At 43.9% G+C, this 15,473-nt stretch overlaps 1 protein-coding gene across 1 annotated transcript in view; it reads right to left on the reverse strand.

Annotated features, from left to right (window-relative positions):
* The window catches only part of LOC112068656 (egl nine homolog 1), a 49,222-nt gene that overhangs the window by 8,523 nt on the left and 25,226 nt on the right, over positions 1-15,473 (reverse strand). The window contains exons 3-4 of the mRNA XM_024135854.2: positions 5,334-5,470; positions 4,862-4,929 (exon numbers count right to left, since the gene is read on the reverse strand). Of these exons, the coding sequence (XP_023991622.2) occupies positions 4,862-4,929; positions 5,334-5,470 (205 nt within the window). The remainder of the gene's footprint in view (positions 1-4,861; positions 4,930-5,333; positions 5,471-15,473) is intronic.

Consider the following 15,473-nt stretch of genomic DNA (forward strand, 5'->3'; position numbering starts at 1 on the left):
TGATGCAGAAAAATTAATTCATGCATTGTTACTTCTAGGTATACGTACTGCAATGCTCTACTTTCCGGCTACCCGGATAAAGCACTAAATAAACTTCACTTAGTGCTAAATACGGCTGCTAGAATCCTGACTAGAACCAAGAAATTTGATCATATTACTCCATGCTAGCTTCCCTACACTGGCTTCCTGTTAAGACAAGGGCTGATTTCAAGGTTTTACTGTTAACCTATAAAGCGTTACATGGGCTTGCTCCTACCTATCTTTCCGATTGGTCCGAGTTGGTCCTGCCGTACATACCTACACGTACGCTACGGTCACAAGATGCAGGCCTCCTAATTGTCCCTAGAATTTCTAAGCAAACAGCTGGAGGACGGCTTTCTCCTATAGATCTCCATTTTATGAATGGTCTGCCTACCCATGTGAAGACGCAGACTCGGTCTCAACCTTTAAGTCTTTACTGAAGACTTATCTCTTCAGTAGGTCATATATTGAGTGTAGTCTGGCCCAGGAGTGTGAAGGTGAACGGAAAGGCTCTGGACAACGAACCGCCCTTGCTGTCTCTGCCTGGCCGGTTCCCCTCCACTGGATTCTCTACCTCTAACCCTATTACAGGGGCTGAGTCACTGGCTTACTGGTGCTCTTTCATGCCGTCCCTAGGAGGGGTGCGTCACTTGAGTGGGTTGAGTTACTGACGTGATTCTTCCTGTCTGGGTTGGCGCCCCCCTTGGATTGTGCTGTGGGGTGATCTTTGTGTGCTATACTCGGCCTTGTCTCAGGATTGTAAGTTGGTGGTTGAAGTTATCCCTCTAGTGGTGCGGGGGCTGTGCTTTGGCAAAGTGGGTGGTTATATCCTTCCTGTTTGGCCCTGTCCGGGGGTATCATCGGATGGGGCCACAGTGTCTCCTGACCCCTCCTGTCTCAGCCTCCAGTATTTATGCTGCAGTAGTTTGTGTCGGGGGCTAGGGCCAGTTGGTTATATCTGGAGTACTTCTCCTGTCTTATCCAGTGTCCTGTGTGAATTTAAGTATGCTCTCTCTAATTCTCTCCTTCCTCTTTCTTTCTCTCTCTCGGAGGACCTGAGCCCTAGGACCATACGTCAGGACTACTGGGCATGATGACTCCTTGCTGTCCCAGTCCACTTGGCCTTGCTGCTGTTCCAGTTTCAACTGTTCTGCCTGCAGTTATGGAACCCCTACCTGTCCCAGACCTGCTGGTTTCAACTCTTAATGATCGGCTATGAAAAGCCAACTGACATTTATTCCTGATTATATTTGACCATGCTTGTCATTTATGAACATTTTGAACATCTTGGCTCTCTCTAATTCTCTCCTTCTCTCTTTCTTTCTCTCTCTCGGAGGAACTGAGCCCTAGGACATACGTCAGGACTACCGGGCATGATGACTCCTTGCTGCCCCAGTCCACCTGGCCTTGCTGCTGTCCCAGTTTCAACTGTTCTGCCTGCGGTTATGGAACCCTACCTGTCCCAAACCTGCTGTTTTCAACTCTTAATTATCGGCTATGAAAAGCCAACTGACATTTATTCCTGATTATTATTTGACCATGCTTGTCATTATGAACATTTTGAACATGTTCTGTTATAATCTCCACCCGGCACAGCCAGAAGAGGACTGGCCACCCCTCATAGCCTGGTTCCTCTCTAGGTTCTTCCTAGTTTTGGCCTTTCTAGGGAGTTTTTCCTAGCCACCGTGCTTCTACACCTGCATTGCTTGCTGTTTGGGGTTTTAGGCTGGGTTTCTGTACATCACTTCGAGATATTAGCTGATGTACGAAGGCTATATAAAATAAACTCGATTGATTGATTGATTGGGGGTAGAAGCTGTTTAGAAGCCTCTAGGACCTAGACTTGGTGCACCGGTACCGCTTGCCGTGAGGTAGCAAAGAGAACCGTTTTTGACTAGGGTGGCTGGAGTCTTTGACAACTTAGGGCCTTCCTCTGACATTGCCTGGTATAGAGGTGCTTGATGGCAGGAAGCTTGCCCTAGTGATGTACGGGCAGTACGCACTACCCTCTGTAGTGCCTTGCGGTCAGAGGCCGAGCAGTTGCCATACCAGGCAGTGATGCAACCAGTCAGGATGCTCTCGATGATGCAGCTGTAGAACCTTTTGAGGATCTGAGGACCCATGGCAAATCTTTTCAGTCTCCTGAGGGGGAATAGGTTTTGTTGTGCCCTCTTCACGACTGTCTTGGTGTGCTTGGACCATGTTAGTTTGTTAGTGATGTGAACACCAAGGAACTTGAAGCTCTCAACCTGCTCCACTACAGCTCCGTCGATGAGAACGGGGGCATGCTCAGTCCTCCTTCCTGTAGTCCACAATCATCTCCTTTGTCTTGATCACGTTGAGGGAGAGGTTGTTGTCCTGGCACCACACGGACAAGTCTCTGACTTCCTCCCTATATGTGTGTCTCGTCGTTGTCGGTGATCAGGCCTACCACTATTGTGTTATAAGCAAACTTAATGATGGTGTTGGAGTCGTGCCGGCTGTGCAGTCATGAGTGAACAGGGAGTACAGGAGGGGACTGAGCACGCACCCCTGAGGGGCCCCTGTGTTGAGGATCAGCGTGGTGGATGTGTTGTTACCTACCCTTACCACCTGTGGGCAGCCCGTCAGGAAGTCCAGAATCCAGTTGCAGATGGAGGTGTTTAGTCCAGGGTCCTAGCTTATTGATGAGCTTGAGGGCACTATGGTGTTGAACGCTGAGCTGTAGTCAATGAATAGCATTCTCACATAGGTGTTCCTTTTGTTCAGGTGGGAAAGGGCAGTGTGGAGTGCAATAAAGATTGCATCATCTGTGGATCTGTTAGGGTGGTATGCAAATTGGAGTGGGTCTAGGGTTTCTGGGATAATGGTGTTGATGTGAGCCATGACCAGCCTTTCAAAGCACTTCATGGATACAGATGTGAGTGTTARGGGTCGGTAGTCATTTAGGCAGGTTACCTTAGTGTTCTTGGGAACAGGGACTATGGTGGTCTGCTTAAAACAGGTTGGTATTACAGACTCGGACAGGGAGAGGTTGAAAATGTCAGTGAAGACACTTGCTAGTTGGTGAGCGCATGCTCGCAGTACACGTCCTGGTAATCCATCTGGCCTTGTGAATGTTGACCTGTTTAAAGGTCTTACTCACATCGGCTGCGGAGAGCGAGATCGACCAGCTGATTCTCTCATGCATGTTTCAGTGTTATTTGCCTTGACGCGAGCATAGAAATAGTTTAGCTCGTCTGGTAGGCTCGTGTCACTGGGCAGCTCTCGGCTGTGCTCCCTTTGTAGTCTGTAATGGTTTGCAAGCCCTGCCACATTCGATGAGCATSAGAGCTGGTGTAGTACGAGTCGATCTTAGTTCTGTATTGACGGTTCGTCGGAGGGCATAGCGGAATTTCTTAAGCTTCCGGGTTAGAGTCCCGCTCCTTGAAAGCGGCAGCTCTAGCGCTTAGCTCAGTGCGGATGTTGCCTGTAATCCATGGCTTCGGGTTGGGGTATGTTGGGGTGGTTGGGGTATGTACGGTCACTGTGGGGACTATGTCATCTATGCACTTAATGAAGCCAATGACTGATGTGGTGTAGTCCATCGGACGAATCCCGGAACATATTCCAGTCTGTGCTAGCAAAACAGTCCTGTAGCTTAGCATCTGCTTCCTCTAACCATTTTTTTATTGACCGAATCACTGGTTCTTCCTGCTTTAATTTTTGCTTGTAAGCAGGAATCAGAATTATGGTCAAATTTGCCAAATGGAGGGCGAGGGAGAGCTTTGTACACGTCTCTGTGTGTGGAGTAAAGGTGGTCTAGAGTTTTTTCCCCTCTGCTTGCACATTTAACATGCTGATAGAAATTTGGTATAACGGATTTAAGTTTCCCTGCATTAAAGTCACTGGCCACTAGGATTGCCGCCTCTGGATGAGCGTTTTCCTGTTTTCTTATGGCGGAATACAGCTCATTGAGTGCGGTCTTAGTGCCAGCACCGGACTGTGTTGGTATGTAGACAGCTACGAAAAATACAGATGAAAACTCTCTAGGTAGTTAGTATGGTCTACAGCTTATCATGACATACTCTACCTCAGGTGAGCAGAACCTTGAGACTTCCTTAGATATCGTGCACCAGCTGTTGTTTACAAATATGCATAAGCCGCCATCCCTTGTCTTACCAYACACCGCTGTTATATCCTCCTGATACAGCGTATTACCAGCCAGCTGTATGTTGATAATGTCATCGTTCAGCCACGACTCCGTGAAGCATAAGATATTACAGTTTTTAATGTCCCGWTGGTAGTTTATTCTTCCTCGTAGGTCGTCAATTTTATTTTTGAATGACTGCGTTAGCTAGTAGAACGGAAAGCAGTGGGGGTTTATTCGATTGCCTATGAATTCTCAGAAGGCAGCCCGACCTCCTTCCTCTTTTTCTCCATCTTCTCTTCACGCAAATGACAGGGATTTGGGCCTGTTCCCAGGAAAGCAGTATGTCCTTCACGTGGGCTCGTCGGACTCGTTAAAGGAAAAAGCTTCTGACAGTTAGTGGTCAGTAATCGCTGTTCTAATGTCCAGAAGTTATTTTCGGTCATAAGAGACGGTAGCAGCAACATTATGTACAGAATAAGTAAACAAATAAGTTACAAACAAAAAATATGTTCTTATGAATGCGTTCTTATGATGATCACTTTGACCCTGTATTCATAAAGTGTCTTAGTCTCACATTGCTGATCTAGGATCAAGTGCTGATCTAGTCTCACATTGCTGATCTAGAATCATTTTATCTTATTTATTATGATCCAAAAGGCAAAACCAATCCTAGATCAACACTCTTACTTTGAGATGTTTTATGAATACATGCCCAGGACTCCATCTTACTTGTTAGATATTTCTCCTTGGCCCGAGCTCGTTCATCGGCATCAAAATACCACACTGTTATGGCATACCTGGACAGCGGAAACAGAGAGGTCAACTAACATACAATTATTCACATAATAGGTATACATACTAACACCAACACTACCATTTGTCATGGTCCAACTATTCTAACACTATTGAGCATTTTCCAATATATTAAAGCTGGATATTGTTGTTGGTGGTGTTGCTTAATGTGGTAACACTTTACAATAATGTCTGTTCATAGACCATAGCATGCATTAACCTAATGTAAACTGTCACAATTCACGCTCCAGCCAAGTTCTAAAAATGGCCTGTGACGGATGCTTTACTTAAATGCCATTACAATAAGCAACACAAAACAGGAGGTTTGGGATTGTGATGGAAGACAACCCTGGGTCCAAGGTCAGGAGTATGACATTTTCTCTGGGGTCAAAAGGTCAGATCACCCTACCTGGTGTGGTATGCCGGCTGCACCTCATGGGGGTTCCGCCGGTCCGACCAGAAGAAGAGCAGGCGGTCGAACTTGGGTTCGATGTCGACGAACTGCGCCTTGGCCTCTGGGAAAATCCTCAGGATTCCTCCGTGTTTCTATGAGACAACAATAAATTACCAAATGTATCCAATTTCCGCTCTGGAGAAAAATAGAATTCATTCATTCAGAAATTAAGTCCAAATGTAATAAAATGTATTCTCCCATTTCGATTTGTCAAAGAACATAGAACAATCCCCTCATAAAACAGCAAAAGGTGTGAATAGAAAGAAAATCACATTGAATAAGAAGCTTTAAAAACACCTTTAACCTCTCTGGGATATGTGGGACGCTACATACAAGTATTATACACCATTTTAAAGATAAATTCTTGTAAATCCAGCCAGTGTCCGATTTCAAATAGGCTTTACGGAGAAAACACACCAAACGATTGTTAGGTCAGCACCTAGTCACAGAAAACCATACAGCCATTTTCCAGCCAAGGAGAGGGCTCACAAAAGTCAGAAATAGCGATTAAATGAATCACTAACCTTTGATGATCTTCATCGATGGCACTCACAGGACTTCATGTTACACAGGATTATTTGTTCATAAAGTTAATCTTTATGTCCAAAAACCTCATTTGAAATTGGTGTGTTATGTTCAGAAATTAATTGTCTCAAACAAACATCCTGTGAAAGTGCAGAGAGCCACATCAAATTACAGAAATACTCATAATAAACATTGATAAAAGATACAAGTGTTATGCATGGAATTACAGATAAACTTCTCCTTAATGCAACCGCTGTGTCAGATTTCAAAAAGGCTTTACGGCGAAAGCACACCTTGCTATTATGTTAGGTCAGCACCTAGCCATAGAAAAACATACAGCCATTTTCCAAAGAAGGAGAAGTGTCACAAATCAGAAATAGCGTTATAAATATTCACTTACCTTTGATGATCTTCATCGGAATGCACTCCCAGGAATCCCAGTTCCACAATAAATGTTTGTTTTGTTCGATATAGTCCATCATTTATGTCCAAATACCTCCTTTTTGTTCAAGCGTTTAGCCCAGTAATCCAAATGCTCAATGCMCGATCGCTTAGTTCAGACGAAAAGTCAAAAAAGTTATATTACAGTTCGTAGAAACATGTCAAACGATGTATGGAATCAATCTTTAGGATGTTTTTATCATAAATCTTAAATAATGTTTCAACCGGACAATTCCTTTGTCTTTAGAAAGGAACGCAGCTAACTCTCACGGGCGCACGCCTGACTGAGCTCATGGCATTCTGCCAGACACCTGACTCAAACAGCTCTTATTCACAGTAGAAGCCTGAAACAAGGTTCTAAAGACTGTTGACATCTAGTGGAAACCTTAGGAAGTGCAATATGACCCCATAGACACTGTATATTCGATAGGCAATGAATTGAAAAACTACAAACCTCAGATTTCCCACTTCCTGGTTGGATTTTTTCTCAGGTTTTTGCCTGCCATATGAGTTCTGTTATACTCAGACATCATTCAAACAGTTTTAGTATGTATTTTTTATCTCATTTTTCCATCTACGGACTGAACATACTCTCCTGCAACCCGCCTCACCCAATGCGGTATGGATCTGCTATTTTTTATACTTTAGAACCGTAACCCCCTTCAAGCTAGCCAGCTAGTAGTCAGTTAGCCATCACCGTTAACTGGGACATCTGCCAGCTTCAGCCCTTTCAACTCCTGCCAGCCTGCACAACGCGATATCAACCCAGAGCATATCGGACTGCTTTTCTCTACCATATCTCCGSATTCCTACCGCAAGCTCTGAACCTTTACTCTGGATCATCGCAGTTAGCCGAGTGGCTACTCCTGGCTAACGTCTCTGTCACGCAGCAAGCACCAGTTAGACTGGAGCTAGCCTCGAATCTAGGCCCGTCTTCCGGCTAGCCGAATAGATCTATCAAGAATTCCTGGGCTTCAATTACCTCTTTTGCCAATTGGCCTGGACCCTTTGCTGCCGACACGGAGCCCCGCCGATCCATCATGACTGGTCTACCGACGTAACCGTCCGAGGGGGTTTCTATCCCATAGCAAGAACCAGTTAGCCTCGAGCTAGGCCCATCTCCTGGCTAGCCTGAAGAAATCCATCAGATAATCCCTGGGCTTCAATGCCAATTGGCTTGAACCCTTTGCTGCCGACACGGAGCCCCGCCGATCCATCACGACTGGTCTGCCGACGTAACCGTGCAAGGGGGTTTCAACAGGCTTCCCCGTTGCGACGTCTCCCTGAGGCCCATCTGCTAGCCTGCTGCTAGCCCCGGTCTGCTAGCTGTCTGAATCTCCGTGCCTACAGCTCGCCTAGCTACTCACTGGACCCTATGATTACTTGGCTACACATGCCTCTCCCTAATGTCAATATGCCTTGTCCATTGCTGTTTTGGTTAGTAATTGTCTTATTTCACTGTAGAGCCTCCAGCCCGGCTCAATCTGCCTTAGCTAGCCCTGTTGTTCCACCCCCCCACACATGCYGTGACAGCACCTGGCTTAAATAGTGCTTCTAGAGACATAACCGCTCTCAATGCCTAGGCTTACCTCCACTGTACTCACATCGTACCATACCTTTGTCTGTACATTAGGCCTTGAATCCATCATTCCGTGCCCAGAAACCTGTCCCCTTTACTCTCTGTTCCGAACGCACTAGACGACCAGTTCTTTTAGCCTTTAGCCGTACTCTTATCCTACTCCTCCTCTGGTGATGTAGAGGTTAACCCAGGCCCTGCAGCCCCCAGCATCACTCCCATTCCCCAGGCGCTCTCATTTGTTGACTTCTGTAACCGTAAAAGCATTGGTTACATGCATGTTAACATTAGAAGCCTCCTCCCTAAGTTTGTTTCATTCACTTCTTTAGCACACTCTGCCAACCCGGATGTCCTAGCCGTGTCTGAATCCTGGTTTAGGAAGGCCACCAAAAATCCTGAAATTTACATCCCTAACTATAACATTTTCCGACAAGATAGAACTGCCAAAGAGGGCGGGGTTGCAATCTACTGCAGAGTTCTGTCATACTATCCAGGTCTGTGCCCAAACAATTTGAGCTTCTGCTTTTAAAAATCCACCTTTCCAGAAACAAGTCTCTCACCGTTGACGCTTGTTATAGACCCTCTTCAGCCCCCAGCTGTGCCCTGGACACCATCTGTGAATTGATTGCCCCCCATCTATCTTCAGAGTTTGTACTGTTAGGCGACCTAAACTGGGATATGCTTAACACCCCGGCCGTCCTACAATCTAAGCTAGATTCCCTCAATCTCACACAAATTATCAAGGAACACACCAGGTWCAACCTAAAATCCGTAACCATAGGCACCCTCTTAGATATCATCCTGACCACCTTGCCCTCTAAATACACCGCTGCTGTCTTCAACCAGGATCTCAGTGATCACTGCCTCATTGCCTGCATGCATAATGGGTCCGCGGTCAAACGACCACCCCTCATCACTGTCAAACAACTACCTCTTCTCTACTGTATTTATTTATTTATTTAGCTCCTTTGCACCCCATTATTTCTACTTTGCACATTCTTCCACTGCAAATCTACCATTCCAGTGTTTTACTAAGCCACCATGGCCTTTTTTTTGCCTTTACCTCCCTTATCTCACCTCCTTTTCTCACATTGTATATAGACTTATTTTTCTACTGTATTAATTACTGTATGTTTGTTTTACTCCATGTGTAACTCTGTTGTTGTATGTGTTGAACTGCTTTGCTTTATCTTGGCCAGGTCGCAATTGTAAATGAGAACTTCTCTCAACTTGCCTACCTGGTTAAATAAAGGTGAAAATAATTAAATAATTAAACGCTCCCTAAAACACTTCAGCAAGCAGGCCTTTCTAACCGACCTGGCCCGGGTATCCTGGAAGGATATTGACCTCATCCCGTTAGTAGAGGATGCCTGGTTGCTCTTCAAAAGTGCTTTCCTCTATCTTAAATAAGCATGCCCCATTCAAAAAATGTAGAACTAAGAACAGATATAGCCCTTGGTTCACCCCAAACTTGACTGGGCTTGACCAGCACAAAAACATCCTGTGGCGTTCTGCATTAGCCTCGAATAGCTCCCACGATATGCAACTCTTCAGGGAAGTCAGGAACCAATATACTCAGTCAGTTAGGAAAGCTAAGGCTAGCTTTTTCAAACAGAAATTTGCTTCCGGTAGCACTAATTTCAAAAAGTTTTGGAACACTGTAAAGTCCATGGAGAATAAGAGCACCAGCTGCCCACTGCACTGAGCATAGGAAACACTGTCACGACCGATAAATCTACGATAATTGATTATTTCAATAAGCATTTTACCACGGCTGGCCATGCTTTCCACCTGGCTAACCCTACCCCGGCCAACACCTCAGCACCCCCTGCAGCAAACTTGCCCAACCCCCCTCCCCCGCTTCTCCTTCACCCACATCCAAACAGCTGATGTTCTGAAAGAGCTGCAAAATCTGGATCCCTACAAATCAGCTGGGCTAGACAATCTGGACCCTCTGTTTCTAAAATTATCCGCAACCCCTATTACTAGCCTTTTCAACCTCCCTTTCGTTATCGTCTGAGATCCCCAAAGATTGGAAAGCTGCCGCGGTCATCCCCCTCTTCATCTTAGACCCAAACTGTTATAAACCTATATCCATCCGTCTTTGCTAAGTAAAGCCCCGCCTTATCTCAGCTCACTGGTCACCATAGCAACACCCACCCGTAGCACGCGCTCCAGCAGGTATTTTGCACTGGTCATCCCCAAAGCCAACACCTCCTTTGGCCGCCTTTTCTTACAGTTCTCTGTTGCCAATGACTGGAACGAATTGCACAWATTTCTGAAGCTGGAGTCTTTTATCTCCTTCTCTAACTTTAAGCATGAGCAGCTTACCGATCACTGTACCTGTACACAGCACACCTGACTACCTCATCCCCATATTATTACTTACCCTCTTGCTGTTTTGCACCCCAGTATCTCTACTTGCACATCATCATCTGCACATAACACTCCAGTATTAAATGCTAAGTTGTAATTATTTTCGCCTCTATGGCCTACCTCCCTACTCTTCTACATTTGCACACACTGTACAGTCATGGCCAAAAGTTTTGAGAATGACACAAATATTAATTTTCACAAAGTCTGCTGCCTCAGTTTGTATGATGGCAATTTTCATATACTCCAGAATGTTATGAAGAGTGATCAGATGAATTGCAATTAATTGCAAAGTCCCTCTTTTCCATGCAAATGAACTGAATCCCCCCCCAACATTTCCACTGCATTTCATCCCTGCCACAAAAGGACCAGCTGACATCATGTCAGTGATTCTCTCGTTAACACAGGTGTGAGTGTTGACGAGGACAAGGCTGGAGATCACTCTGTCATGCTGATTGAGTTCGAATGACAGACTGGAAACTTCAAAAGGAGGGTGGTGCTTGGAACCATTGTTCTTCCTCTGTCAAACATGGTTACCTGCAAGGAAACACGTGCCATCCTCATTGGTTTGCACAAAAAGGGCTTCACAGGCAAGGATATTGCTGCCAGTAAGATTGCACCTAAATCAACCATTTATCGGATCATCAACAACTTCAAGGAGAGCGGTTCAAATGTTGTGAAGAAGGCTTCAGGGTGCCCGGACCATCCTAAAGTTGATTCAGCTGTGGGATCGGGGCACCACCAGTACAGAGCTTGCTCAGGAATGGCAGCAGGCAGGTGTGAGTGCATCTGCACGCACAGTGAGGCAACGACTTTTGGAGGATGGCCTGGTGTCAAGAAGGGCAGCAAAGAAGCCAACTCTCCAGGAAAAACATCAGGGACAGACTGATATTCTGCAAAAGGTACAGGCTGAGGACTGGGGTAAAGTCATTTTCTCTGTTGAATTCCCTTTACGATTGTTTGGGGCATCCGTAAAAAAGCTTGTCCCGGAGAAGACAAGGTGAGTGCTACCATCAGTCCTGTGTCATGCCAACAGTAAAGCATCCTGAGACCATTCATGTGTGGGGTTGCTTCTCAGCCAAGGGAGTGGGCTCACTCACAATTTTGCCTAAGAACACAGCCATGAATAAAGAATGGTACCAACACATCCTCCGAGAGCAACTTCTCCCAACCATCCAGGAACAGTTTGGTGACGAACAATGCCTTTTCCAGCATGATGGAGCACCTTGCCATAAGGCAAAAGTGATAACTAAGTGGCTCGGGGAACAAAACATCGATATTTTGGGTCCATGGCCAGGAAACTCCCAAGACCTTAATCCCATTGAGAACTTGTCCTCAAGATGACAAACAAAAACCCACAAATTCTGACAAACTCCAAGCATTGATTATGCAAGAATGGGCTGCCATCAGGGTGGATTGCAGAGGTCTTGAAAAAGAAGGGTCAACACTGCAAATATTGACTTTGCATCAACTTCATGTAATTGTCAATTAAAGCCTTTGACACGTATGAAATGCTTGTAATTATACTTCAGTATTCCATAGTAACATCTGACAAAAATATCTAAAGAAACTGAAGCAGCAAACTTTGTGGAAATTAATAAATTAAACTTTTGGCCACAACTGTACATAGATTTTCTATTTTTATTTTGTGTTATTGACTGTTGTTGTTTTTGTCACACTACTATYCTTTATCTTGGCCAGGTCGCAGTTGTAAATGAGAACTTGTTCTCAACTGGCCTACCTGGTTAAATAAAGGTTAAAAACAATAAAGGGCAAATGATACCCCGTGCTTACATGATTGAAAATCAGTACCTTAATRACTTTGTTTACTTATGTGATAATAGATTGGCTAAACAAATACTCTCTCTATTCATTGTTTAGGTATTTGTAAATCAGTGGTCTGTACTCTCTTGGTACCTCAACTTGTGTCCTCTTGGCTGTTTTCCTTCATAGTAATCCCAGCTATGCCTCCAATTTTGTTACCCACTACCAGCTTATAAAGTTAACTGAAAATGTGGAAGTACCGTAACTTATTTTTTATATGTACGAGGTAACAATCGGTCTACAACATGGTTTCTCCTCTTTGAGGGTGTTTTCACATTGAACTCTTGGATTAAAAAAAGCTAAATAACTCAGTTATCTTTGTATTCACACTGCCCCTGCCTTTAAAATGAGGACTCAAATTTTGCCAGTTCACTTCACCTATTCTGTGATCCGAGTCCTCTTTGCATTGAAATTGATATGTTTCGAAAGGAACCAATAACTTTTTCTAACATTCACTCAATGCACTCAGGGTTTTTTACAAAGTGCAAGACAAGCCATTCCATCTGTTATCGAACAACCTACATACATATTGGAAGCTAATAGATTGCATTTAGTTAAGATTAGACAATCAATTTTATCAGAAGATACTATTAACATGTGCCTTCAGAAAGTATTCACACCCCTTGACATTTTCCACATTTTGTTGTGTTACAAAGTGGGATTAAAACGGATTTAATTGTCATTATGTGTCAACGACCTACACAATATTACAGCTGTGAGTCTTTCTGGGTAAGTCTCTAAGAGCTTTCCACACCTGGATTGTGCAACATTTGCCCATTATTCTTTTCAAAATGCTCAAAGCTCTGTCAAATTGGTTGTTGATCCTTGCTGGAAAACCATAGATTTTCAAGCAGATTTAAGTCAAAACTGTAACTCGGCCACTCAGGAACATTCACTGTCTTCGTAAGCAACTCCAGTGTAGATTTGGCCTTTGTTTTAGGTTATTGTCCTGCTGAAAGGTGAATACATCTTCCAGTGTCTGGTGGAAAGCAGACTGAATCAGGATCTTACCTGTGCTTAGCTCCATTCCGTTTGTTTATTTATTCTGAAAAACTCCTCAGTCTTTAACGATTACAAGTATACCCATAACATGATGCAGCCACCGCTATGCTCAAAAATATGGAGAGTGGTACTCAGTAACGTGTTGTATTGGATTTTTMATGAAGGACAAAAAGTTTGTTGCAAACAGGAGGCTTTAAAAAAAAAAATGGTATTCTGTACAGCTTGTCTTCTTTCACTCTGTCAATTAGGTAAGTATTGTGGAGTAACTACAATGTTGTTGATCCATCCTCAGTTTTCTCCTATCACAGAGATTTGGTGAAATCCCTGAGTGGTTTCCTTCCTCTCTTGCAACTGAGTTAGGAAGCCTGTATCTTTATAGTGTATTGATAAAACTTCACCATGCTCAAAGGGATATTTTTACCCATCTACCTATAGGTGCCCTTCGTTGCAAGGCATTGGAAAACCTTCCTGGCCTTTGTGGTTGAATCTGTGTTTGAAATTCACTAATCGACTGAAGGGACATTACAGATAATTGTATGTGTGGGGTATAGAGATTAGGTATTCATTCAAAATGTTAAACACTGGGGTTGAATACTTATTGACTCACATTTCAACTTTTTATACATTTGCAAAAATGTTGACAAAACATGTGTCGGCCAGTGACAAAAAATCTACATTTTAAACATTTTTAATTCAGGCTGTAACAACAAAATGTGGAAAAAGTCAAGGGGTGTGAATACTCTCTGAAGGCACTGTAAATATTATAAGTAACAAAATAAATAGCAAAAGAATAACTGKAGATTAAATAATGCTTTCATTCAAAATTGTACACCCAATGTAGGCTACTGCTCCCTTAAGAGCAAMAATTGATTTTGTACCCTATGTTGTGATTCTCACCAAATATGATGTTGAATAAACAGCTTATGAAGCTCTCTTAGCCTATAGATCACATATTGCAAACAAATAATCTTAACTAAAACAACCACAGATATTTTGGTTAGCTCAAACCTTTGATTAGTGGATTTATGTAGTGCTAGGGCAAAAACTAAAATATGCACCCCTTTGGGTCCCAAGGACCAGGATTAACACTGCTGCAGATGGCACAAACCAAGTCATGGTGTAATCTAACGTCCTACTATGTGCTCTGAAATAAACTGAACAAAAATATAATTGCAACATGTAAAGTGTTGGTTTCATGAGCCCACAAAATATCCCCGACATTTTCCATACGCACAAAAAAGCTTATTTCTCTCACATTTTGGCACACATTTGCTTACGTCCCTGTTATTAGTGAGCATTTCTAATTTGCCAAAATAATCCACCAACCTGACAGGTGTGGCATATCAAGAAGCTGATTAAACAGCATGATCAGGTGCACCTTGTGCTGGGGACAATAAAAGTGCACTCTAAAATGTGTTGTTTTGTCGTTTTAGAGAATTTGGCAGCACATCCAACCGACCTCAGAACCGCAGACCACGTGTAACCACGCCAGCCCAGGACCCCACATCCAGGATCGTCTGAGACCAGCCACCCGGACAGCTGATGAAACTGTGGGTTTACACAACCGAAGAATTTCTGTCAGAAACCATCTCAATGAAGCTTATCTTTGTGCTTGTCGTCCTCACCAAGGTCTTGACCTGACTGCAGTTCGGCGTTGTAACCGACTTCATGGATGAATACCGGGTGTATGGTGTCGTGTGGGCGAGCGGTTTGCAGGCATAAGATAGGGACAACGAACACAATTGCATTTTATTGATTGCAATTTGAGTGACAAGATCCTGAGTCCCAATGTCGTGCCATTCATCCACCGCCATATCACCTCATGTTTCAGCACAATAAAGCACGGCCCCATGTCACAAGGACCTGCACACAATTCCTGGAAGCTGAAAATGTCCCAGTTTTACATGGCCTGCATACTCACCAGCCATGTCACCCATTGAGCATGTTTGGGATGCTCTAGATCGACGTGTACAACAGTGTGTTCCAGTTCCCGCCAATATCCAGCAATTTCGCACAGCCATTGAAGAGGAGTGGGGCAACATTCCACAGGCCACAATCAACAGCCTGATTAACTCTATGCGAAGGAGATGTGACATGCTGCATGAGGCAAATGTTGGTCAAACCAGATCCTGTCTGGTATTCTGATCCACTCCCTTCCTATCATGTGAAATCCATAGTTAGGGCCTCATTTATTTATTTAAATTGACAGATTTCCTTATATGAACTGTAACTCAGTCAAATCTTTGAAATTGTTGCATGTTGCGTTTATATTTTTCTTCAGTGTATTTGCAGCTATTAAGACCCACTGGAAGTATCTACCTCTTGGTAGAGTTCCTAATGTAGATCATTATAAA

Source organism: Salvelinus sp. IW2-2015, unplaced genomic scaffold, assembly GCF_002910315.2.
Source record: "Salvelinus sp. IW2-2015 unplaced genomic scaffold, ASM291031v2 Un_scaffold640, whole genome shotgun sequence".
Classification (NCBI taxonomy): Eukaryota; Metazoa; Chordata; class Actinopteri; order Salmoniformes; family Salmonidae; genus Salvelinus; species Salvelinus sp. IW2-2015.